The 27,132-nt window shown below is 41.0% G+C and overlaps 1 protein-coding gene across 3 annotated transcripts in view; it reads left to right on the plus strand.

The window, feature by feature from the left end:
• The first annotated feature begins 1,696 nt into the window (after positions 1–1,696).
• HBS1L (HBS1 like translational GTPase) overlaps positions 1,697–27,132 on the plus strand; it is a 57,438-nt gene continuing 32,002 nt past the window's right edge. Inside the window, exons 1-5 of one of the 3 annotated variants that reach the window (XM_089530329.1) lie at positions 1,697–1,895; positions 7,759–7,824; positions 8,509–8,643; positions 17,345–17,536; positions 18,177–19,900. In XM_089530329.1, the coding sequence (XP_089386455.1) occupies positions 1,853–1,895; positions 7,759–7,824; positions 8,509–8,643; positions 17,345–17,536; positions 18,177–19,669 (1,929 nt within the window). In that variant the 5' untranslated portion in view covers positions 1,697–1,852 and the 3' untranslated portion in view covers positions 19,670–19,900. Of the gene's footprint in view, positions 1,896–7,758; positions 7,825–8,508; positions 8,644–17,344; positions 17,537–18,176; positions 19,901–27,132 lie in introns of those variants that run through there. The other 2 variants (XM_089530328.1, XM_089530330.1) reach the window with 2 other exon arrangements.

Genomic DNA, 27,132 nt, shown 5'->3' on the forward strand with positions numbered 1-27,132 from the left:
ATACAGGTCAAAATAAAGCTGCTTTGGGTCACTTTTGAGTTATGTTGTTTAAATGACACACACGTCCTAAGAGTCCAGAAGCTGCGCTAAAGCTGTGGTTTAGTCCTTAGGACTGGAGCGTGGCTTTGGCATGGCTTCTGGACTCTTAGGACGCATGCATCATTTAAACAGCCTACCTCCAAAGTGACCCGAAGCAGCTTTATTTTGGTCTGTCTGTATGATAACTTTTAACTGCCATGGCTCCATCCTACAGAATCCTGGGAGCAGTACACTTTGGAAGTGGTGGCTCAAGACCTTGCAAAACTACAGATCCCAAGATTTCAGAGGGTGGCGCGACGAGAGCACTTAAAGCGGCGTCAAACTGCATTATTTCTAAAGTGCAGAGGTGCTCTTGGTTGAGTGAGAATTTCTCTCAGGGCAAAGGTGTGTAGGTCTGCAGAAACACTTAACAATATTAAAGACGTAGCAGGTGCCTCTCTCCTTTCCCCTGTGACTCTGAGGTGTTGAGAAAATGTCTCTGGGTCATATTGAAAACTGGATACAGTCACACTTTTCGTGGCTGTATACAAGAGGGAATTTCAGCAGTTGCTGCTTCCCTGACCAGCGACACCTGAGGAGATTCACAACCGATAATGGTAGAGCAGGGTGACCGGAGGTCCTCCTTTTGCAGGACACATCCTCCATTCCAACCTTCTGAAGAATGCCAAAATGTCCTCCATTTGAAGCAAGACGACAGAACATGAATTTTTAAATGAGCGGTTTTAGCTCAGGGCGACCAGAGGTCCTCTTTTTTCCAAGACACGTCCTCCATTTCAGCCTTTGGCCCAGGAGGAATCCTAGAAGGTGCATTTGAGCATGAGTAAGAAGCACGAATTCATGTTTTTAGGTTTTATTTGGTCACGTCCCACATTTTGAGGTGCCTTGTCCTCCTTTGCGGTTATGACAGCCGGTCACCCTGTGGCAGAGGTAACAATGGTAATGTGGGGGTCAGTGTGATGAGTGGACTAAGACATTGGGAGACCTGGCTCAGCCATGAAAAGCCACTGGGTGGCCCTGGGCAAGTCACACTCTCTCAGCCTCAGGGGAAGGCAATGGCAAAAAAACCAAACTCCCTTGAAAAAACCTTGCCCAGAAAACCCTAGGATAGCTTCGCCTCAGGGTCGCCATGAGTCGTTAATGACTTGAAGGCACACAAAAACGGCTGAGAAGCCACCTCCATTTTCCACTATGGCGACCCTAGGCACCTATTTGGACACTGCAGACTGCAGAAATAATCCAGTTTGGAACCATTCTAACTGCCCTGGCTGAGTGTCAGGGAATTCTGGGAACTGTAGTTTGTTGTGGCACCAGAGCTCTCTAACAGAAGGCTCAATGCCTCACAAAACTACAGTTCCCACAATTCCCTAGCATTGAGACAGAGCAGTTTAAGTGGTCTCAAGCTGAATTGTCTCTGCAGTGTGTTCTTTGGCCCTGAGAAGACGAACCAAAGAAGAAGGGCCTTTTGAGCACAAGGCGGCCGTCCTGGATGCTGATTGGTCGCCAATCCGTGACGTCACCCAGGGCCAGCACCAACAAACGAAGACCACGCCGGATTGGACCGGGGCGACACGCGCCGCGGCTCCGAGCTGCCGTTAAAAACACACTGAAAGGGGGAAGGGGAGGAGTCGCGCATGCGCGCTCGCGGCCGAACGAGGAAGAGCCGAACGGCGCATGCGCGCTTTGCCTCGCAGTGGGAGGAGAATGAGGTGTCACTAGGTAGGCCGAAAAACATGGCGTCTCGGGGACGCTCTGAGAGGCAACTCTTCGGGGCGTAAGAAGGCCCGGCCTCGTGCATCGACCTCGGATCGTCATCATGGCCCGGCATAGGAACGTGCGTGGCTATAACTACGACGAAGGTATATATATAGAGAGAGGGGAGAGAGAGAGAAGGGCTGCGTCCCTCTGCCCAGGCCCCTCTCCTCTCCCCTTCTGAGGGAGGAGGTCTCGGCAACAGCCTGGCAGCAGGGCCTCTTGGTGGGAGGGGAGGGTCAGTGACGTCACTGGCACGCCTGGTGACGCCAGCAGTGCGGGGGAAGAACGAGATTGGGTTGAGGGGAGGTGGGCGGGGCTCTCGAGGAAGTGAGCCCCCTCAGAGCCCCTCCCCCCGGCCTTTGAGTGGCTCTCCTCAGAGGAGAGGAGAGGAGAGGAGAGGAGGGCCAGGCCAAGGGCATCCCAGGCCCTCCTTTCCCCAGGGCTCTCCTCCCTTTCAGCCTTCTGCCCAGGAGGAAGCCCCCAAAGTCCTCCATTTTGAACCAGGGCTAAGGAGCCTGGATTGATTTTTCTCTGAGGGGGTGACCAGAGGTCCTCCTTTTATTAGGACCTGTCCTCCATTTCAGGCTTCTGTCCAGGAGGAATAACAAAATGTCCTCCATTTGGAGCATGGCTGTGTGTGGTGTATCTTCAAGTTTCAGACTTAGAGCAACCCTACAGTGACCCTATCATGGAGTTTTCTTGGCAAGATTTGTTGAGAGGAGGTTTGCCATCTCCGTTTCCCCTGAGGCTGAGAGTGTGTGACTCACCCAAGGATATCCAGTGGGTTTTCATGGCTGAGCAGGGAACCGAAGCCTAGTCTCCAGAGTCCTAGTCCAACACTCAACACACTACACCATGCTGGCTCTCTTGAGCATGACTAGGAAGCATGAATGTCTAGCTTTTATTTGGTCATGTTCTCCATTTTTGCTTGAATGCCCTACGTTTTGTGTGCCTTGTCCTTTGCAGGTTAAGACATCTGGTCACCCTGGTCCAGGTGGCTTTGGGATTTTGAACCCTACAGCTGGCTCTTGGCAGGGGTTGCAGCCCTTTTGAAACTGAAGTGTTCTGGCAGATCAGGGGTACATCCACCCACACTTTGGTCTTCCAGAGGTTTCTGACCTCAGCTCCCAGAATTCCTGACCATTGGCCAAGCTGGCTAGGGCTTCTGGAAGCTGAAGTTTAAAATGTCTGGAAGACCAACATTTGAGAACTACTGAACTACGCTGTAGAAATAATGCAGGCAGCATTGTGGAGTGGTTTGAGTGTTGGACTATAGCTCTGGAGACCAGGCCCAGCCTTAGAGGAAGGCTATGGCAAACCCGCTTTGAAGAAAACCCCATGAACTTAGGGTTGCCATAAGTCAGAAATGACTTGAAGGCACACAACAACTATACTAAAAAAATGCCGTTTGATACTTTAAATACCATGGCTTTATCCTACAGAATCCTGGGATTTGTAGTTTGCTGAGGCACCTGCACTCTTTGGCCGATAAAGCCAAAGACCTTGTGAAACTACAAATTCCAGGATTCCATAGGATGGAGCTACACTACTCAAAGGGCATTATGTCTATAGTGTAGATGCCATATGAAGATTGCAAAGGTGACCTTAGGCAAGGCATAGTCTCTCAGCCTCAGAGGATGGCATTCCCCCCCCCCCCCCGCCGAAGAAACTTGCCAGGAAAACCCAATACTGTAATAGGTTCACATTAGGGATGTCATAAGTTTAAAAAGACTTGAAGACCCACAACAACAGCAGAGATGCACCTTGGGGTGCTGAACTGTCTGATGATGGCTACTAAGACAAATAAAAACAACAACAACACAGCTCTGCTGTTGCTGCCACAAGGCAAAACTCTGGAAAAGAGGACAAGCAGAGGCTCTTAGCCAAACTAATGTGCCTCCATGACTAGAGAATGGCATGCCTTTTTGTTGTTAGTGCTAGAATCAAAAAGGGTGTGGATGTTACGTCAAGCCTGGCATCCTTGTAAACAGAGGCAGCTGGCTGAGTCATGTTGAAAGGAAGAGGAGGTATTAAAAGCCTGTCTGTGACTGGAGTGTATAAACCTAACAGCTCCAGATAATGTTTTAGGATTGCACATCAAGAGGTGATGTAAAAGCTTATTTTATTGGTGAGTGATGATTTGGTTCAAAGCTTATGAATTAAATGTTTCTGATAAAAGATATGTTTTTTAATAATGCTTACAAATATAGTTATGTTGCGCTTCCAGATCTGCGTTTAAAATATGGTATTCACATATCAGCTGGCCCGCCCCTTCCACGGGCTTGCCTTCCGTGGACCTGAGCTCACGTGGAAGGCAAGCCCCAATCGAAACAATGGGGTGCCACGGGAGCACACCTTATTGTACTGAATGGGATTTGAGCATATGCGAAATTCCCCTTAAATGGGCGACTCCAGAATGAATCCCCTGTGTAAAGGGCGGGATGACTGTAGTTAGTTATCTGTTGTGCCTGCAGATGTTCTGCTTTAAAATACTGGAAGTAATTATTAAAAGTACTGTACTATAATTTCTCATTAACATGCTACTATATAAAAAGGTAGCATCATCTGATTGCAATGAGCAATGTTATCATTGGAAAACACTAAAAGCCAACAAGGATTTCTCAGAAAGAAGTCATGCCAGATTAATCCCTCTTTTGGGGGGGTGGGGGGATAATTACAAGCTTGGTAGATGAAGGGAAAGCTGTGAACGTAGCATATCTTGATTTCAGTAAGGCCTTTGACAAGGTCCGTCATGATATCTTTGCAAAAAAGATAGTAAAATGTGAGTTAGACAATGTAACTCTTAGATGGATTTGTAATTGGTTGACCAGCTGAACTCAAAGGGTGCTTAGCAATGGCTTCTCTTCATCTTGGACAGAAGTGACCAGTGGGATATTACAGAGCTCTGTCCTGGGCCCAGCGCTATTCAACATCTTTATCAATGACTTGGATGATGGAATAGAGGGCATGCTTATCGAATTTGCCGGTGATACCAAATTAGGAGGGTTTGCTAATAGGGTTAGGCATTGATACCTAAATCATATTTTTCAAGCTACCATATAAGTAATAGTGAATGGAAGTTGCTAGTTATTCTTAGGCCTGAAACACTTTGAGAGAATGGCGTGCAAATGACGCAAGCCCCCGGAGTGGCCAGGAGCCTCTCTGAGACTGCCGAAGGCGATCTGCATCCACCGGCAAAAGGAGCAGGTAAAAACTGCTGCTACCAGCAGCTCATTCGCTATTGCAGCAGTTGCCAACTTTGAGAGTGGGCCATCGCTGTGGTCCTGGGCCCGATCGTGGCTGGCGTGGCCAGAGGTTGCTCCTAGCCGCAGGTCTGCTTCACTCCTTAGACTCCAATTCTATACTTACTTAGAAATGTTCCCTTGACTTAGGATTCCTGTAGAGAATTGCACTTAGATTATATGAAACAAGTTATGACATCACAATCATTCCAAAAACTACTATAATGAAAGTTTATTTGATCCCTTGCATTTATAACTATTATTTTAAAAATGTATGATTTTAAACAGAAGCACAACTTGGTGAAGATGGCATGAAAGACTTGAGTAATAGCAAGTAAATAAATAAGCAAGTCGTCCCCCCTTATCTGTAGGGGGGTATGTTCTAAGTCCCCCAGTGGATGCCTGAAACTATGGATAGTACTCAAATATCAATAATATTTTCAGACCACAGTTGAAACCATGGGGAGCACAACTGCAGATGATGGTAGACTGCTGTATCTCCCCTAAAGAAAAAGAGTCATGTGAGGACTGGCTTCTTAAAGAGTTGAAATTAGCAAATTGATATCCTTAAAACTCTCTATGGTTCTATTTCAAAAAATTCTACAGCCAGTAAAAGAAGTAAAGTTGAGAGTAAGGCTGCAGAACTGTGAATCCTCAGAGAATGTCCCAGGAGAAGTAGGATTCTTCACAGTTGTCCCTTAGAAGGCAGAGACATAGATACGTTGGTCCATGGAAAGGGAGATCTTGCCTATAATTCTTCTCTCCATGCCAAAACTTACATAGCAGTTCCTTTCTGGCAGGCTAAAAGGAGGCATGCTGGGAGAAGTTGTGTATTTGCAGGAGCTACCACTCTCCTGGTGGTGAGGTATGTCTTCAGATTGGCTGATGAGTCCTGGAGGTAAATCAGTTCCTCCCAATTGGTTTCAGTGGCCCCTTTCTTGCTTCTCTCCTCATACAGGTAGGACTTTGCATTTGTCAAAAGCTCCAGTGTTGGTACACTGCAGAGGCAGATAGAATTGCCTTATTCATTATTTAAATATGAGCATCATTTTAATACTGGAGCTTTAGCTCAGATTGTCTTCTTGAATTAGAATATGGTCTACTGTAAAGAATGGCCAGTACAGCATTATGAAGACAAAAATCTACACAAAATCAAATTTATATAGGAAGATTTTTCCAAGCCATGATCAAATAGTATACTTTGGTATCTAATGCTAGATAAATGGAAATACAGTACTTCTTCCTGTCCTCCTCATGCAGCCTTCTATGGTATAGCTCTCTTGAGTAACTATCTTAAGGTGCAGGTGGGGTATGATGAATTTGGCCCCATACAGACTGCCAAAATAAAGCTGCTTCAGGACACTTTCGAGGTATGCTGTTTAAATGTTGCATGCGTTCTAAGAATCCAGAAGGCACACGAAAGCCACGATCTAGTCCTAAGGACTGGAACGTGGCTTTGGTGCAGCTTCCAGACTCTTAGGACGCATGCAACATTTAAACAGCATACCTCCAAAGTGTCCCGAAGCAGCTTTATTTTGGCAGTCTGTATGGGGCCTTGTGATTTTGCAGCCCTAACCTCCATGAATGTGCAGGGCCAAGTGTATTCCTTTAATCCTCTAAACCTAATGCTTACCACTCACACATAGATTTCCTTGCAAAAACACATTACTTCCAAATGTGTAGAAGCCATAGGATCCAGCAGTTGTGCATCATCAATATCTGGCCTTATTTTGTAGAAACATTTGACCTTTGCTTGCCTTTGTCTAAAGTTGTGTTGAATTTTTGTATAATTTGGAAGTAATGTGTTTTTGCAAGGAAATCTGTGTGTGAGTGGTGAGCATTAGGTTTAGAGGATTAAAGGAATACACTTGGCCCTGCACATTCACGGAAGTTAGGGGTGCAAAATCACGAATAACTCCCCTTTCCCCACCCCCCTGGAAGCCAGTTAAAGGGAAGGGTGGGAGGGAGAAGAGAAACAGGTGTGCATGCTCCTCTTCTTCCCCCACCCTTCCACCCTTTTAAGTGGCTCCCCACCCCTTTCCTGGAACGATGTCTGCCTGCCTTCCCAGGCACCCAGCTGCCCAGGAAAAGGGCTGGGAAAGGGGATGGATTCATCCCTCCAAGTTCCTTTCCTGGGCAGATGGCTGCCTGCCTTGCCGAGGTACCCATCCGTCCAGGAAAGGGGAGGGGGTGGATGCATTCCCTCACCTTTCCCGAGCAGTTCAGTACCTGGGGAAATCAGCGATCTGATCAGGAAAGGTGCAGGGGTGGTGCATGCACCCTTCCCAGCTTCTCCCTCCTGGGCTTTTTCCCCCATGGGGAAAAACCCGGGAGGGAGGAGGAGGAGTGTGCGTGCATGGCGGCCTTGACCTCACAAATAATCAAAATTGTAAGTATCAAAGCTGCAAATGTGGAGGGCCAAGTGTAGTTGGAAGACACCTGATGTAGTTTCATCCTTGAGGAGGATGGAAGGCTGTGAAGTGGTGGGCCCTAAAGAAGTGTTGAGTGAAAGAGTTCGTTGTTTTTAATGTTTCTTAAAGCATATTGTTTTAAACCAAAATATATCTAAGTACCCAGCTAGAAGAGCTTTTTAACCTTAGTGTATCTTATGGCTGGCTATAACAGTATTTTAAATAACACTGTTGTATTACTTAATACCATAAGAGTGTGTTAAATAATTTAAAATTCCAGTTGTAAAAAGTTTAATTATGTTTTCCTTGTTTAGATTTTGAAGAAGATGATCTCTATGGACAGTCTGTAGAGGATGATTATTGCATTTCACCCTCAACAGGTTTGTCATATTTGACCATTATTGTTGTTTAGTATCCTATTTAACTCTGAGATGATGAATCTGGAAGCCTTCTACTTTGGTGCTATATAGATGTCTAGTGTAATAAACTGGCCTGTGTTAAAAAAAAGTGTCAATGCAGTGTGGCATAGCAATGAGCAGGAGGAAGAATGGGGGCATGGTATAAAACCTTTTTCATGATGTGTTCTAATTCAGGCATAAATTCTAAAAGTAATTTGTTTAAGATTACTTTTGGAATTCATGTCAAATTCCATCTTACTGCCTGAAGATCACTACTATGCAGTTCATCAGCTTCTTTTTCCTAAGGAATCATCTATTGAAAGTCTTTTTCTACAACTGTGGCCAGCTGTCTGTGCTTCATTTAAAAAAAAAAATCAAATTACATTTAATCCAGGTGAAAAACTCTAGAATTGGATCAGTTGTTTGCCCCTTGTATAATACCTAATTGTAATATGGATGGCAAAGTATAAGAAAAGCCAGATATGGGAATCAAACTTTCAGAACTGTCTTTTGTGAGTTGTTAGAATAACCTGCTGTGCTTCAGACTTTTAAAAATAATTATTTAGAACATTTTTGAATATGATTTATGTTTAAGAATATGAAGAGCATTTGGGAGTTGTAGGATAACTGAATACAAATGAATGTTGTACTGTTGGTTTGTCATAGCTGCTCAGTTTATATATTCGAGACGGGATAATCCAGGAGGATATGCTGAGACGTTAGAAGAAGAAGAATATGGCTATGAAGATACAGAACATAGCAATTGTATTTCTAATCGCCCATTAACTGGAGTTGAAAAAGGTAACTACAGAAGCAGGATTAATTTAAAAATGTGTATGGAATGTATGTCTTATGTAATTTATTTTTTTAAATTAATATTTTATTAAGAGATTATACAAAAAACAGAACAATAAAAGATGGCTAAAACCCTACAGAATTTTACAATTATAAAATAAACTTTCAAAGGTTTTAAAAGCATCACATATATATAGTCCTATGCAATTTAAGTTGTTTGAAATAGATCGGACCATAGTGACCACTGGCAAGTTGGAGGGTGGACAATTATAAAATTTGTATTAACAAAATCAATAAAAGGAAGCCATTTTTCATAGAAGGGTTCTTCGTTTGGTTGTTTTAAATTACATTTCATTTTATCTAATAACTTCTCCATTAGCCATTGGCCCCAGACTCTTTTCCACCAGTTATCTAGGGACACAAGTCTTGTCATCCAGGATTTGGCCACTTCAAGTCAAGCCTCCATCAAAAGAAAAGTAATCAGCGTTTTGTGTCATAAAAATTTATTACCCTTGATGCAAATTGAAAGTAACAAAAGAGCTGGGCAGAAGTTGATTTTTTGTTTTGTAATTAAAACAACCTGTTTGAACACTTCATGCCAAAAGAAATTAATTTTGAGGCAGTTGATTCACATATGGTTATATGTCTATGGAACTGGGCATCCTCTCCAACATAAAGGGGACTTGGACTTTATCATCCGTGATAGTCTGATAGGAGTTATGTACCATTTGTGGACCAGCTTTAAAAAATTCTCTCTGGTCAGGGCTGATCTTGATTTCAACAAAGGAGATGACCAGATAGCAGCCTGTTCAGATTCAGATATTAATACAGTGAGCCTGTGCCATAGGCGGGCTTGCTATAAGCAACCTCCAGCTTACGCGGAAGCTGCCAGGAGAATCAGCATATGGTGCGTGCGCATGGCCATGCAACATGCACAAGCCCCATTATATCTAATGGGGCTCAAGCATACACGCTTTTTGCCTTATGCGGGGCGGGGGGGTGTCCAGAACAGATTCTCCGCATAAGGCAAGGGCAGACTGTATATTCAATTCACTTTCCCAGCTTATTTTGGTACTACTGGTGCCTTGATGTGTGTCAGTCAAGATATATTGGTATATACAAGAAACTGAACCCTTACCATTTCCAGAAGGATCACTGCATAGCATTTCGAAGGGGGTCATAGTTCTCAACATTTCCCCCTTTTGAAGTAAGCTAGAGGAGAATGTTATAATTTGATTGATACAATGAAATTAACAGTGGGTTTAGAATTGATATCAAATCCTCAGTCGACCTGGGTTTACTATTTGTAAAAAGATCTTTAATTTGGTAAATTCCTCTTTCTTCCCAACCTTTATATTGCCAGATTTTATCTGGGTGGGAAAAGTTTGAATGGTGTAAGAACGGACATACAAATAAATAAATATAGATGACAAGTCTGGAGAAACAATATATTTCCATTTATGCCAAACCTTAATGATGGTTTTGAACCATGGATTGCTTAAATCTCTAAACTCCTTTCCAGAAAGTTTCATTTGTAGAAATATGGCTTTGACTTGTAACCGATGCGGGTAACTTGCTATTAGAACAGTAGCATTAGAGGAATGGACACAGCTCAAATAAAAATCTGTGTTAATGTTATCACATGAATAATTGGGGACTAGTCACAGCAGAGGTGAACAGATGGAGAGAGAGACTTGCTATTTTATTTATTTAAAGTATTTCTTTATTGCCTCCCAGCCTGCAAGAACTCCTGAGACAATGAACAAATAAAAACAAATTAAAACAATTCACAGGTAAAAACATTAAAAAAAAGTTAAAAGATTTTTTAAAAACTAAAAGTACTACTCCAAAAACAATCCTAGAATCCAGTATTAAAACAGCAGTTTCAAACACTGAATGCCTTGCAGAACAGTACTAATTGGGCTGCCTGCCAGAAACTTGAAAATGTCAGCCTAGCTTCTTTGTGTAGGGAGTTCCACAGCTGAGGTGGAGCTACAGAGAAATTTGTTACACCTACCAAATTAACTTCATGAGGTGTTGGGACACACAACTTGGCCTCCCCTGAAGATTTCAGATTTCTGGTAGGTTCATATGGGAAGAGACAGTCTTTCAGATATTCTGGCCCCAAGTCATTTAGGGCTTTGTAGGTCAACACCAGCACCTTGAATTGAGCTCAGAAGCAAATTGGAAGCCAGTTCAGTTTTGCAAAACCAATGGTACATCGTCTCTAAAATGCACAGCTGACACCAGTCTGTCTTTTGTCTTTTGCACTTGCTGCAGCAGCTTCCGAACACTTTTCAAGGGCAGTCCCATGTAGAGTCCATTACATTAATCTAATGAGGAGGTAAATAAGGCATGAATCCTTGTGTTCAGGATTTAGTTACTGTCTTCCCCAAGAAAGAGTGCAGCTCGCACACCAGCCAAAACTGGGCAGAGGCACTCCTGTTCTCAACAGTAATCTTGCTTTCCAGGAGAAGAGCTGAGTCCAAAGCACCCCAGCCTACAAACTTGATGTTTCAGATGGAGCGCCATCCCATCCCGAACAGACTGCCATCCTAATCCCAGATTGGTTTTCCTACTGACCAACAACACTTTTGTCTTGCCTGAATTAAACCTCAGTCTATTCACATTCAGTCCTTTACTGCTTCCAGACAACAACAACAATTTATTTATTATTAATTACTTTAGCCCGCCTCTCCCTACGGATCGAGGCGGGTTACAATAGAAATAGTAAAAATATAAATACAGTAAATCATAAAATATTCCCAGTCCCCAACCCATCACCAACATAAAAAATCTCTGAAGATGCTAGCCACAGATGCTGGCGAAACGTCAGGAAGAAACTTTTCTGGAACATGGCCATATAGCCCGAAAAAACCCACAAAAAACTATAAAAAATAACACTTATTTAGAAATTCGAGAAAAAAACAATTAGATTACAAGTTCAAGTTAAAATTAATTTAAACAGTTAAAAGATAGGCAGATAGTAAAAACTATGGGCAGACGGGGTTATCTTTTATTTTGGGGGGGCGGGGTCGGTCGGTCAGGGAAGGCCTACCAGAAGAGATCTGTCTTGATGGTAGTCTGACGGATCTCCTCCGGCAGGACATTGCACAGTTTTGGAGTGTCTGATGAAAAGGTCCCCTGGGAATCACCCTGGTTTTCTATGGCTGCAGTAGGTTCTGCCCAGAGGACCTGAGAGTGTGGGGGTTGATTTTATGGATGGAGGCACTTCTGCAAGTAAGCTGGACCCAAACCATGTAGGGCTTTAAAGGTAATAACCAACATCTTGCACTGCACCTGGAAGCTAATTGGCAGCCAGTGGAGAGATTTTAGGATAGGTCTTATATGATCCGATCTGGATTTACCAGCGACCAACATGGATGCTGTATTTTGCACTAGTTGCAGCTTCTGAACTTGCCACAAGGGTAGCCCCATATAGAGCGCGTCACAGACAATGATGCAGTATTATTACAGCCTGCTTGATATCATTTGTAAAGAAGAGACAGATCTGGGTATCGTCATCATACTGATGACACCCAACCACAACCTCTAGATGGCCTCTTCCAGGGGCTTCATGTAGATATTAAAAATGATATGGGACAGTATTGACCCCTTGGCCCCCACAGGCTCTTGACCAAAAAGCTGAACAGGAGTCCCTCAGCATAATCCTCTAGAGATGTTCAACCAATAAAGAATGGAACCACTGCAAGGCAATATCCCCAAGCCCCATATCAGTCAAATGACCCAGAAGGATACCATGGTCGGTCGTAGCAATACCACTGAAAGATCCAGGACGACCAACAGGGATGCGCTCTGCTGTTCAACTCCCAGTGTAGGTCATCCACTAAGATGACCAAAGTGATTTCTGTCCAGGCTGAACACTGATTGGAATGGATCCAGGTAATCCATTTCATCCAGGAAAGCCTAGATTTGTGTTGCCACCACTTGCTCTAGAACAGTGGTCCCCAAACTTTTTCCAGCCACTACCCCATTTCCTCCTTGGCAACAAACCTAGCACCCCACCCCACCCCCACCTCCTATGTGTATTTCTTGATGTTAGGTTTACTGTTCTGCAAATTCACAACAGCCAATTTAGGTTGCTGATCTCTTCACACCCAATCATCTTGGGAGCAGCAACTGAGCAGCTGGCTGAGCAATGACTCAGAATCCTCTCACCTGTGCCAGGCTTGTGGCAAAGGGCACCCTGGGCAAGAGGCTTTTTGGTTGCTCCTTGACTGGGTGATCTGTCGCTGTTCCCTTTGCACCCGATCACCCTGGGAACAGCATATGAACAACTGGCAGACCAGCAACTGAGAAACCTCTCACCCATGCTGCCCTTCCAGTAAAGGCCAGCTCATGCAAGAGGTTTCTCGGTCACTGCTCAGCCAGGTGTTTGGTTGCTGCTCCCAAGGTAAACAGGTTCAAAGGGAGAAGCTTCTCTCTAGTAAGGAAGGATTCTCAAGCCTTCTTCAATGGTGTGAAGAGAGGCCTAGCTCGTGTGTGTGTGTGTGTGGGGGGGTTCACAGAGGCCACATGCTCTGGACTGGCATGAAAGGAAAGGGAGAGATTTTAACTACAGGATATTCTTCCCCATCCTTCCCCAGAGACATATCCTCCCCACAGAGCTTCAAGTGTCTCGCTTCCCTCACCAACATTTCTTCTTCTATCTCCTCTCTCAGTTTGCCTGATGAAAGAAAGCAGGAGCAGCAGTGCAGCTCCAGTCTGCCAACCAAGACCCAGCAAAGCTTAAGTAGGGTACCAAATTTGAAAGCTCCTTTTTTGCTGCCACTTCTTCTCTCCTGCCACATCCTCTAACTTGTTGGTTCAGTCAACTAGTCTGTCCAAAAATGATGCCATTCTGGATTATAGAAGCAATGCCTTGTGCCCAGCCTTGCAAATTTCCCAACCGCCACCACCACTACTAGTGAAAGTTGTGGCTAAGGAAGTGAGCTTGCATGTCAGGTGAAGGGTGGGAGACATCAGGCCACGTAGTGCTCAGTGAGGCTATGTGCTGGTTTTAAGGGACTCTGAGAAGAGGTTTCATGCAACCCCCATCCCCACCACGGTACTAAAAGCTGCTAATTTCTCTTTCATACCAATACTCTGGCTGAAGGCCCCCTTGCCTCTCCCTTTCCCCTTCGCTGCGACCCTGGATCTTTCCACCACCACTCCTTTATGAATCACTGCTCTCGAATCTTACTTAGAAAGGTGAGATTAGTGACTGGCTAATAATTACTGGGGGAAGTGGCATCCAGGGAAGATTTTATCAACAATGGTTTTACAATTACTTCTATTTGAGAGGTTGGAATATACTGTATATATTCGACTGTAAGTCGACCTCATGTATAAGTCAAGGGTGAGTTTTGGGGCCAAAATTATGAATTTTGATATGATCCATGGATAAGTCGAGGATAAAATTTAGGGTATACAACAAAGCATCTAAAGGATGAAGCAAAACAATGTCAAAGAAGCTACATAATTTCAGCAGACATTACTCTTTGTGCTCACTCTTAAGGCTGGCTGGATGAGAGAGTTGGGTGTGTGTGTCAGTGCTTCCAGGACAGATTATTTATTTATTTAGGTATTTATATCCCGCCCTTCAGCCCTAATGGCTCTCAGGGCGGCTTACAATTATTATTTTTAATCAGACAGTTCCCTGCCCTCAGGCTTACAATCCAAAAGACACAAAACAAAAGGAGAAGGGAATGGTGGAGGGAAAGGGGATGAGGTCCAGTGGTTCTTCTCTCCCTCTGAGGCCTGGACCAAGGCAGATGGATTGGAGGGAGGGCTCTTCCTTCTTCCTTTTATATATACCTCTTTCACCAGGGGATGGCTCTTTCTTTTAAAAAGAGTTAAGATACAGCACTTAAATTGATCCATAGATACATCGACTCAGGTTTTTGGGTCAATTCTTTTACCTAAATTTCTAGATTTATACATGAGTATATGCAGTCATTCTCATGCTAAGAAGCCTTTACAACCACCATCACCACCCACTTTGCCAGTCTTCCTTTGGCAGCTTTCATTAGCTAGACTGTACGTGCATCTAACAAGTGCTTGTCCTCACCTCTCCAAGAAACTTGTCCATATCATCATGTTGAACAAACTAGAATGCATCCATCAAAACTGGACAAGTATATACTTTAATTCCCTTCCCAGACCTATTCAACAGATCAGCAAGGGCATCAATAGAATCACAAGCTCTAGGAGCTGGAAAATCCCCCAGAATACTCAGGAGTCCTTCTGGATCCATTAGTCTGTGGGGGTGGACTATTTTAATGGGTCCACTGTACCTGCAGAGGTTAGGAATCCCAGGCGGGATACAAACCGCCATATAGTACGTATAGGATACGTACTAGGGTTAGGAATGGGCGGTGCTTCCGCACCCCCCTAACCCTAGTACGTATCCTATACGTACAAGATGGCGGCGCCCCTTCCACATGGGCACCGCCATCTTTACGTACTGGACGCATAGCGTCCAGACATGTTGCGGCGCCTATGACGTCGCGAATGCGCCAGCGGCGCTTCGCGACGTCATCAGTGCACCGCAAGAAGAAGCTCCAAAATGGAGCTTCTTTTTTGCTCCGTGCGGGAGCCGCGTGGTCTGGCTGCTGCAGCTCCCGTGCGGAGCAAACGGCGGCGGCGGGGAAGCGCCGCAAAGCGGTGGTTTGTATCCCGCCCCAGCAAATCTAATCCCTATCATGTACAGTGAACCCTTGTTATATGCTGGGGTTTGGTTCCAAGATCCCTCGTGTATAACAAAATCCGTGTATGCTCAAGTCCCATTAAATATAATGACATAGCAAAATGGTGTCCCTTATAAAAAATGGAAAATCAAGGTTTGATATTTGAAATTTATACTTTTTTTGAACATTTTCAAACCGTGTATGCTTGAATCCATGTATAAAAAATCCGTGTATAAGAAGAGCCAACTGTACTGTCTGTCTATGACAACAGGGTTCATCATTCAGGTCTGGAAGCTAATTGTATTGAGATAGAGGTCACAGAGATCAAGGGACTGATAAGTCCCTTTTTAGTTAGCCACATTAATATGGTTGCTAAAGGAGTTGTGATTTCAGTGGAATAAAAACACTAAAGCTGGTAAGTTTTTAGAAATACAAGTATAGGATGCCAGAGTCCCTAAAAGTGGGGGAAGCAGGCAAGCTTCTGCTTATGCACTAGGGCTTTCTCTCTTTTCTCATATGCAGTCCCCATGCTCCCTAAAAATCTGCTTTGGAGTTCTGCACAGTAAATTTTGATGAGGGTAGAGGAAATTGTCTGTTTCCTGAGTCTGCTGTTGGAAACAGTTTTGTTTAGATTTCACTCACAGTCCTAGTCCTCAAGAAGCTGTATACACAAGGCCCATACACAAATTCAGTTACTTTAACATTTGAGTGAGGAACAGGTGTGTGGTGCAGCTGCACCTTCCACAGCAGCATGTGTGTTATGTAGCTTACTTCCAGCCATTTAGATACAGATACCTGGAACATAGGCTTATGCATGTACAGTTGTACACATGTTTTCTCCATGTAAGTTGGAGTCCTCATCTGGATCATATGGAGGCCTATGTGCATACAGAATGAAATAGGCTTCCATTCTACAGGTGTTTGTGCTACCCACACAGACACCTGGAGATGGGGCTGCCTCATGTGTATAACAGTCGAAGCAGGGCTACATGGTGTCATATTAGTGTAACTGGGTTTATAGATGTGAAAACAGTGCTAGAGTTAACATGCTGTTTCCAGATGTTTGTTCCTCCAGTAATGGCATGCCAGACAGATGTGAGCATGTTTGTGGGAAGGGAAATATCAAAGGGAAGTGATGCCTCTGGGAAGCAATACTTGCTCAGGATCCCAATCACTCACAAAGGCCATATGGTAGAAGAATCAGAGCAGAATAAATCTGTAATAATTGGTTCTGTAGTGTGTGCATTTGAAAATGAATATGTAAGTTAAGCAAGAGTTAAAGAATGCCCTTTTTTGCATTTGTGTACAATCCCTCTGCATAGAATAGAATGTATAAATAAAAAGACCCCGCCATAGCCTTGCCCAGTACCATGTTCAGTGTCTTCATTTGAAACAATGCATCATGCCTCTTTCTCAGAGGTGACTCTGAACTGATCCTGTTTTTAAATTTTTTCTCTTCAGATCTGCTCATATTTCACAGTGCTTTTGTACCATAGTTTCTTGGAGATGGTGATCTTTATATAAAAGCATTACATTTTAAGTTCCAGTAAACTATTTGCAATATTTAGAAAATCAAAGTCTTGTAGTGAGCACACTTCTATTAACAATTCACTTAATGCTTGTAGTTGTAGTAATCATCTGCTAGGACTGGAGATCTGAAAAGATGCTGTTTATTGTACATATTCACTTTAGTATCTGTAAATGTTTTAAATGTACGATTAAGTGGTTCCATACTGACTTACCAAATTATGTTGAACTAATGCTGAATAAATGTGAAACTTTTTTGTTTTGACAGAATGCTGTTCATATTGATAATAGCTATACTGGTAAATTTAAAAGCTGATATCATTATGGTATTGCTTGGCAAAATAATAGTATAAATAGGCAGTGAAGAGGTAATATTCTTTCCTGGAAGAGAAATTAGAGCATCTCTTTTTAAATACTTAGAATACTTGCATGAATGTCCTTTCTCCAGTATAGTTACAGCTGGGTTTGTTTGTTTGTTTGTTTGTTTGAAGCTCAGCTTGAGTCATGCCTTGACCATATGAGAGAAGTGCTTGGAGTGTCTGTGGCAGAGAAGGTGATGGTGGATGCAGTGCTACAGAGTAAATTTGATGTACAGCAAGCTTTGGATTTTGTGCTTTCACAAGACAAACAGAATATGAAGACAAAAAATGAGGATACTGTGCTTACAGGAAAAGCAACAAAAGGTATATTTACATTTAATTTCCTTTGGTTTACTGTATGCATATTTTCTTGTGGAGGTGGGGTGTATATAAACAATGGAGCATTTTTTTAAAAAATCACCCTTTCTATCCATGAATCTGTTGAATAGATAAACAACTGCTCAATATATCTATCAAGCTATATATCCTCAGCTGATTGTATAGGATGCATGAGCTGCAGTTAAACTATCAACTTCCAGATACAACTGCTGCTTTCCACAATTATAATTGGCAGCAAATGATAGTCACCTTAGGGTTGTCATGTTAGAAATGACTTGAAGGCACATAAGAAAAACAACAAAATTATGTTAACTATGGTGAGCTAGATAAATGTAATTAAGGTAATCACAAGTGGGGGTTGAGTTATAAATTGGTCATTTCCAGTGTAGCTGAATTGATGAGGAAGCATGTACTGCAGAGTTATGGTAATTTAGCATAGTTATGAAACTGAACTAATGAGCCTATGATTTACTTCTATAAAATAGTTTTAATAGTTTGTTAATTAAATGCCTTTTCATGTTTTTTCTCTTGATTTTGCTGTTGCCTTTCCTGCCTTGACAAAATTGGAACTGCTTTTGCTATGGCCTTCCATTTATCTCGAAACTGCTGGCTTTTGTAAGGTAAGGCTTACTTTGCTCAGAAATATTTTCTGATGTTAACAACTTGACTAACATGGGGGAACACAATTCAGATTGTGCCAGCTCCTGCTTTGGTCCTGATGACCCCATAGTCGGTTCTGAATCTTTTTGTAACCCACGAGATCCAAGTGACAAAATTATCTTCAGACATAAATGTGTCAAAACACCTTCAGTCAAAAAGAAATTGTTAATGTCTTCTTGTAAGTCCTTGGGACAGCTTCCTCACCCATTGAGTGACAATAACACATATGATGAATCATTCAAGAAACAGGCATCATTCCCACTATCTGACAGTGGAACAGATTGGAAATCTTACAATGAATGTAGCTCATGCTTTAGTTCAGGGGTGAAACTACTGAAAGAAAATCCACCAGAAAAGGATTCATGTAATCATTTGAAATGTGGAGGAGTTCATGACTTGAAGACCTTGCTGAGATTTAATGAAACAGGTGACTCACCAGATGCCCAAAACATTGATTTAATTGTTTTCCAGAAAAAATCTGATTATGATAGCAAAATCTGTTTTGATAATCCTCCTGGTTTAATAAGTGGTTTAGGGAATATGATGCTAGATAATAATATAAGTAACCTCACTGAAGAAACTGAATGTCTGGACATTATTCCTTCATTCCTTCAAAATAAGAGCTTTTTCCAGGGGCAGAAAATCAGCTCTGTGCAGCCTGATAGCTTAAAATTTTCATTGTCTGAAAGTCCATCACTGGCTGATCTCTTGCAGGAACACCAAGACAGTAATCCCAACAAAACCTTTCCTTTGTCTGATCTTTGTAACCCATCATCCACAAACATGGAATTAGGATATTCACCATTGTCCCAACTAGTCAGTCAATCTCAAGCTTCATCTGGAATGACAGAATTGTCAGGGTCTTTATCTTCCCTGACATTTTCCAGATCTTCTCCTGTTAAAGAGCTTGAGAGCCTATCACTTTCAGATTTAATTGCAAAGTCCATTGAAGTGGTTAAGCCTGAAACAAGCAACTCTTCTGAGCTTCATAGATCTAAAATAGTGCAACCAACAGTAGTGAATTCAGATATTGATCTAAGTGTTCTTATTAGAAAATCAGCATTAACTTCAGAACCTACAGAAGTAAAATCAGGCACTCCGCTTCCAGAAACAGAAGCTTTATGTTCAACACATGGACAGCAAATTCATAGTGTTAAAGGTGGCAAGAAAAGCAAAAAGAGAATGAGATCACTTATGTTAGAAGGCACTGTTCCCAGGACAAAGGCCCTCTCTGCAAGACCTTCAGCCTTTGCTATAACTTTATGTCTTCATTATCCCTCAAAGAGATGTAAACGCCAAACTGTTACCCTCCATAAGGCTTTCTTATATAGCAGACAAATGCAAGAAGAAAAAATGAATGATGTTGGACCCTTATTAGCAATAACTCCATTTGACTTCAAATCACCATCTCCTGATGACATTGTGAAATCAGGCCAAAAGAAAGCCTTCACTAGATAACAGTGCAATGCACTAATAACCAATTTTGATCATTTTTTAACATTCAAAAATATTTTCTACATTGTGACTGTGGATTGCAGCTTGGAACAGATTTGTTACAAACAAAGATAATTATCAGTTTATATTAGTTAACTAATGTTGTAGTAAAGTTTTAAAGAGGTGCACTGAATTCCAGTTCTTTTATTGTTTTAGTCCCTAATTTGTAGATGTAAATACTGAATAATTCTAATGTCTTTGATGGTGGATCTTTTCTAAATGATTGACATGGAGAATATTTTTCCAGGAAGAGTGTGCTGGTTCTGCTGTAAAGATCAGTATTAATTTTTGGTTTCAAGCTTTAAAAATTACATTGAGGAACAAATTTTTAATTAATATTGCTGTGAATTACTTGTCCATAATGTAATATTTATATTTTAATTACTAATATATTTGTTTATTACGGTTGTCATAGCTGCCTTCTAATGTGAGAAAGATTTTGTGTTCGTTTTAGCTGACATTTTCTTGGAAAATTTTCTTCATCAATATGTTTTTCAGTGCATGTTAACACCCCACCCCAACAACAACAAAAAAAAAAAAATTGAATCCGAACATGGTATACTATGCCATTTGTAAACCTGTGGTGGGACCATTAATACATATCCAGAAGCACAAGCTGTGAACCACTTCAAAATGATAGTTTCCCCCAAACATGTTGCTTATTCATGTTGGGTTATATTCAGTGTTGCAAGAGTGGAAGGCAATCTTATGAAATAGATGCTTCCTTTCTCCCCTGTGGCCCTTGTATCTCTGTAGAATCCTCTCCAGAGGTTTAGGTGAGCATTCCAGATGTTATGGGCCATATCTCATAAAACTACAGCAGAATAGGGAAGTTGCTTTCAAAAAAGCATAGGGATCTTCCATGCCTCATTTAAGATACCCAAATTCAGCACTTTCTACCTTTCATGGTAGGCCCAGAGACATAACTCACATTGTATGGTACATCTCCATGACCCTTTGGAGAGACTTCTAAGGGGGTGTAAAGGGAAGATAATATTTTATATAAGCCTGTTTTCTCAATACTGGATCCATTGTTTAGAATTACTTTTTATTCAGTCATGGTCACTTCAGGTTAAGCAGATCATGTATGCCTGTTCCATATTTGTGTATGGCAGAGACCCACAGTCAATTCTGCCTTTCTTATATATATGTGTGTGTGTATTTTACATGTAATCAGAGCCATGTCTTTGTTGTGTGCACACATTTTAAAAAGTTAAAGTTAAACACAGTATTTTAAAAGTATTTGTAACATGTATAATATGTGAACAGGTTAAAAAGAGTTCAGAGTAATATAAATACTGTTTCAATATTGTTTTAAACGGATCTTAGTTCTCTATAGAATTGTGGAGAAATGCAGTTAGGGAAAACAGTGCCTGATTTGGATTCCTCTCTAGTTTGACCATGTTTGAAAACGTTCTGCCTCACTTTACCAAGCACAACCTTGCTTGCTGCTCAGCCACTTTCCATCTTCTAATAAACAAACAAACAAACCCAGTATCCTCAAACCATAGTTTCCCATTTTGTCCATAAAAAAATCAGATTTTGTTTGTTTTCCCAATTGATAAAGGAGTGGATGGCTGCATGTATAAACAAAAGGCATGTTCATAACTTATTAAGCATGTACTGTATATAATCCTCTAAAACTCATTATGTTGTAGAAAACTCCTTTTGAGCGCCAGTGTGTTAAATCAAAATGTTGATAATATTTTTACATTTTCTTGATAGTTTCCACTTTCTGGTAATTTGTCATACATTTTTTACAAAGAATTATGTGGCCATTTGTGAATTGTTACATTATCTATTCTCTTTTTAATATTGTCAGTGGGACTTATCCAGATCTGTCCATCTACCAGTAGAACAGACACCACTGGTGGAATGGATTTTCCCTTCAGCCTCACCCATTCCCTGTGGAATACTGCAAGGCAAATTTGGGGATTTGAAAGGAAGGAGACACACGGCAGATTCCATTTCATGGGCAGAAAACCATGAGTGGTGTTAACAATTCAGTCCTCATCTGATAAAATGCATTGCTTAGTTTTCTGTGAACATAAGCTTTATGCTAATTAAACAGGCAGCTATGGTTGATGATATATATGTACAGTGTATGTTCAGAAGAGATGTTGTAATACAGTTTTTTAAAGCAGAAGAAAAAGAGATACCATGCTAAAATATTACTTATAGGGGGGTTTATTGTAAAAAAAACAAACAACAAAACACAAAAACATTCCATTACATTTGGGAGCAAATTATTTTCATTGTGATTTGACACTGATTGTCACAATTCAGGGAGCCTATTAAATATATATTTCTAAATAGTTTCTACATTTTTTCTGATTATAACAAATCAATTTTACCATTTTCTCCTGTTCAGGGGATTATTTTCCCCTGTTAGTTTATAATTTCCTTGTAATAATCTCATGTAAGTATAGTTCCCCTACCCTCTCAAGGTTATAGCCTCATAGAAAACCTCTATGAATAAAGGAAAATATGAGGGATGGTCTTGTTCTTAAATAGATTGCCTAATGCAGTGATGTGTGACAGACATGGTTTGGGCAGCTCTCCAGAGATAATTGTGATTAAGTATGTAGTAGACTACACCGGATCTTTAATCTATGGAATATCTACTTAAATGGCCATTAAGTAATCTAAACACATTGTAAATAAAAATGGTGGTATGATGTAATTTTTAAAACATGGTGTAAGTGTATATATTTAGAATGCGAACAAAGTTTGACCAAAATTGAAAATATATTTTCTTAATTTTATGACTATTTTTGCTTGCTATAATTTTGGTAGTTGTTCAGATTTCAAAGATTTCTGATTGCTGTTAAATATTCTTCAGATACAAGGGACACAATCCATCTTCCAAGCACTGCTGCTTCCCTGGGAGGGGATTGACCTATGACAAAGGTGGGAAACATAAGACTCTCCAGATATCCTTGGCTTACAGTTCCCTCCCAGCCCTAGCCAGGATGAACAGTAAGGAGAGATGATGGGAATAGCAGCCACACAATTTCTGCAGGGCAACACATTTGCAGTATATGACAAAAGCTTAATGAATCCTTACTCTTCCTCCTGGTTGACTCGGGCATGTACAGATTCACTGTAGTACGTTGACCATTAGTTAGCTGTGTAAAGTTGTCCCATCCCTACCTCATACTGACTCACTTGTCACCCTTTTCCCTAGCTGTACCTATAAATGAGTTTCAGCCCAGAAAGGTGGTAACTTGCAGGTCAGAGCACTGTAGATGGAAAAAAATAGTTGGTGTTTCTCTATGGATGGTGTGCACTGGTCTCTTACTGCAGATAATGACAAGCATGCTGCGGTTTATGCACACCAGAGTTGGGAGGGTGAGTTGCATCCTTGCAGAAATGGATTGTGTCTTTATATTTTCTTGATACCTGACTGATTTGAAGCCAGCCTGTTCTTTGCATGGCACAAACTGATGTGATAGGGTATACTTAAAAACTTCTCTAAACCATATTTGGGTGTCAGCTTTGGGTATGTTATATGTGCTGGTGAAAATACTGAAAATACTCAGAATATTTTAAAATCTGGTTTGTACTAATATTTTCCATGATATATATTCATAATAAAATTGAAGATTTTTACACATGGCCCACACGGTCCTTTTTTGTGTCTTGCTCTGAAACTACATTTAGCTGCCTGATAGGACTTCCACTGATATATTGGTGATTCCAAAAACAGAATCATATACATTTAGTCCTAAAAAAATCTTCAAAATGAATTTTACTTTATCCTGAGCTTTTAATGGCGGATGTGTAGTTTTGTAATTTCAGCCTTAGTCATTCAGGTTTAGTCTGTTGGCAGACATAACTTTAAAAGAGATTATTGTCTGTCCCAGTTGGAAGTAGACCAATTTGTCAAGTTAAATTAAATATATTGGATTCTAATAACTGAAACCAAGTAACTTTCCATTTTGTCAGAAGTATGTTTAAAATGTTGTATATTTTGATAAATAGGTTTTGTAGATCATTTTGAAGGGTGTGTTGGAACTGTATAATAGTTTGTATAGAAGAAGTAATGCCTTTTTCTATCCATACATAAAGTGATATATTTTAAAAAAGAAAAAGTTGTTTAGAACTACTAAGGATTGATTCATCCATCACAAATTTCCTCATCTTCCTACAGCTTTATGGCACTGCCCTGCTCTGTTAGGATAAAATACAGGTAAAATAATTTATTGGGAGAAATTCTATTTCAGGGATGAAATCAATATTTCACTTCTAGTCTTATGGCTAAACTGAACATTGCACTAGTGGTTGCAGTGGGACTTTCCTTCCACTTCCACACTGCAGCTCTCTGTAACTGCTAAAAAAAAAAAAAAACCAACACAATAAAAACAGCCCAGGGATTTTACTAGCTCTCCTGAGCCAGTATTGGTGGTGCGTGTAGTGATTTCAGTAGCAGTGAGTATATATAGGGGGAGAATACACCTTTTGGTTCCTCCTTATTCTGCCGATACACCAAAAGATATACACAGTTGGATCCTTCCCTTTGACACCCTTCTCACATTTCAAAGACGTTTCTAAAATGCTGTGTTTTGCTACTAAAGCTGCAGTGGAATTGTCTTTTAAAAAATAGAATTCCATACCACATTAAAACAACTTCTCACTATTCTGTTCATGTTAAAAGCAGTTTAGGCATGTTAAATCTGTGAAATATTCTGTTGCTTGGACAGTACTATGTGGTCAGCATATGTGTTAATTTGCTGGTGCAAGGTGATCTTTTAAGTGATTTAATATTACAAATGCAGAGAAAAGAAGAGGAAATGGTGGAAGTATCCATGTGACTCTACACTTGTATGTCAATATTGAGCTTTTCCTTCCTTTCTGTAGGACAGTGATATCTTCACTTCATTTTTCCTTTGGCCTGTCAACTTTTCCAACTTTCTTGATCATTTGCTTAGCACTGTTATAATCAACTTCGCTTTTCATCAGTGCTTATTTGGGTTGCTACTGGTAAACTATATTGTTAACAGCATTTTTGAGCATTCATTTCAGACATTGGTCCTCATTAGAATACTTGATTGCCATACACTTAACATTGTTGAATGTTAAACTGCTGCATTAAATCTTAGGGAAAACTCAAAGGCAGTACAGTGGGCCCTTGGTATCTGCTGAGGTTTGGTCCCAAGACTCTTCATGGACACCAGAATCCATGGATACTCAAACCCCATTAGATAGAGTGGTGTAAAATTGTGTCCCTTATATAAAATGTCAACGGGTTACCTTTTGGATTAAAAATATATATATTTTCAAGCTGCGAATGGTTGAATCCGTGAATAAAACATCTGAATTCATATGCTCCTAAGCCATTTTGTCTTAAAGCACCTACTATTAGCCCTCCTGATATGAATAATAGAGAGACAAGTTATGTTCTTGACACTGGTGCCAGGTGCCCTGTCTGACTCCATTTACCACTTTGTTTGCATTAACATGAATATCTACAGGGGAGAAACTTGTACATGCATCTCCTCCTATTTCAGCTTCCTTGCTCAACTAGTAATGGCTGTACAAAGGTGTCCCCCCTCCCTGCCCTGCTCAAATGCGTATATCTGTAAGCCAAGCCTAACACGAGTGTTGCTGCTAAGAATGTTTCTCCTCTCCCCATTATGTGTGTACATGCCCTTTCATGCAAGTGATGTGTGAATGGTGCTACTGTCTCATAATAGCCCTAACATGGTTTATGGTATCATTGAGTCTACTGTATTTCTCCATCTGCTAAGTTCTGCATATTTTGATCTTGGAACTGGACCACACTGAAATGATTGCAAAGTTGTATCTAGGAAAGGCATCCACAAAATCATAGAGCTAGAAGGGACCACAAGGTGATCCAGTCCAATTTCTAGCCAGTGTAGTAATCCAAAGTACTCCTGACAGATGGCTATCCAGTCACTGTTCAAAAGCCTCAAATGAAGGAGAGTCCACTGCTTTTCAAGCTAGTCTTCCACTGCTGAGCAGCTCTTACCATTAGGAAATTCTTTCTAATGTTTACGTGGAATCTGCTTTGTTGGGGCAGATTCTAATCCCCAGTTGTAATCTAAACGATTGAGTGAATGGACTCTGTCATGTAGGACCTACTCAGTGAACTTGGCAGCTGTGTATAGCGACAGTGGACTTGCTGCATGATGATGACCATACTTGTCCCGCAGCTTTTCAAGGATGGGATTTTCATGTTCTTGAAAAGCTACAGGATAAGCCCAGGTTGCATATGGGCTGTCTATAGCCAGACTACAGGAGAGTGCAGTAAGAGCCGCCATTGAGGGTTAAATGCGCATCTGTCCTGTCAGGGATAGTCAAGTCCAAGTCCTGTGTAATAATCTAAATATATCACAGTGCTGTTCATGTTAATATACATTATAAGTGGCTTATTGTAGACTGCAGCAATACAGAAAATGACATTGGGAGTAGAATTGTTTCTTGAGAATCTTTCTTTTCCTTTTTAAAAAGGCAATTTCTAGCACTTATGGTCAGATAAATACACTTGAAAGTTTGTTTACAATAACTGACAAAATCTTAGAAGCCAGAAGTGTGACTGAAATAGATTTCCAATAAGTGGCAGTTCTATGCCCTGTGTAGTTCATTGTCCTGTATGACTAACAAAACTGTAATAAATTATGTAAATTATGTAAAATAATAAACATTGCAGATAATGAAAAATAAGAGTAATCATTTTGAATAACTGAAATAGGATGGAGAACTTGATATGCCAAGGTGTGGATTATTTGGTATTATTAGGTACATACAGCTCTAGTTAGCATGCCCAGTGGGTGGAATGGGTTTTAGACTTATAACAGAGTTGTTTTATTATAAGTGTGTTTCTGTTTACAGCACACTGCCTCACTGAGGGAATCATATAAATGAAAAATGATCCTTATTTTAAAAAGCTATAAATTCTAATGGTGGCTAAGAGAACTTCAGTAATTTCGGGTAGAGCAATAATAATATGCAGTGGTGAGCAGTACCTCTGGGTAAGGGTCTCTTGAGGAAAATTCGGTAGGAGTCACAGAATCTGTCATGATATAGCTATGTGTGGGCTTTAGAAAGGAAGTGGCTTATGTCAGAAGTAATGAGAAAATTTAAAAGTTTTGAGATTGGCTTTGTGTACACCTACACTGGAAAAAATGACACTCCCAATACTTCCCCCCTAAGATGTGTTGTCTTAACAATCTTAAAGCGAGAACAGCGTACTTTTAAATAATGCCACTTTTGTAAAAAAAGGCAGGGCAGATTGCTTTGATATGCATATTCACAGAAAATCAACAGTTGTGCTGCTGCAGTGTGTGGCTTAGTAATGGAATTATGCTTTATGTTTTCTTCTGCAGCTTCAGATTTTTCAAAAATTATTTTAAAAAACAAAATACCATTTTAAATTATCAGGATGATGACGTTTTCTACGGGAC

Source organism: Sceloporus occidentalis, unplaced genomic scaffold (assembly GCF_023333645.1).
Source record: "Sceloporus occidentalis isolate IW3139 unplaced genomic scaffold, rSceOcc1.0.p SCAF_6, whole genome shotgun sequence".
In the NCBI taxonomy this organism is placed as follows: Eukaryota; Metazoa; Chordata; class Lepidosauria; order Squamata; family Phrynosomatidae; genus Sceloporus; species Sceloporus occidentalis.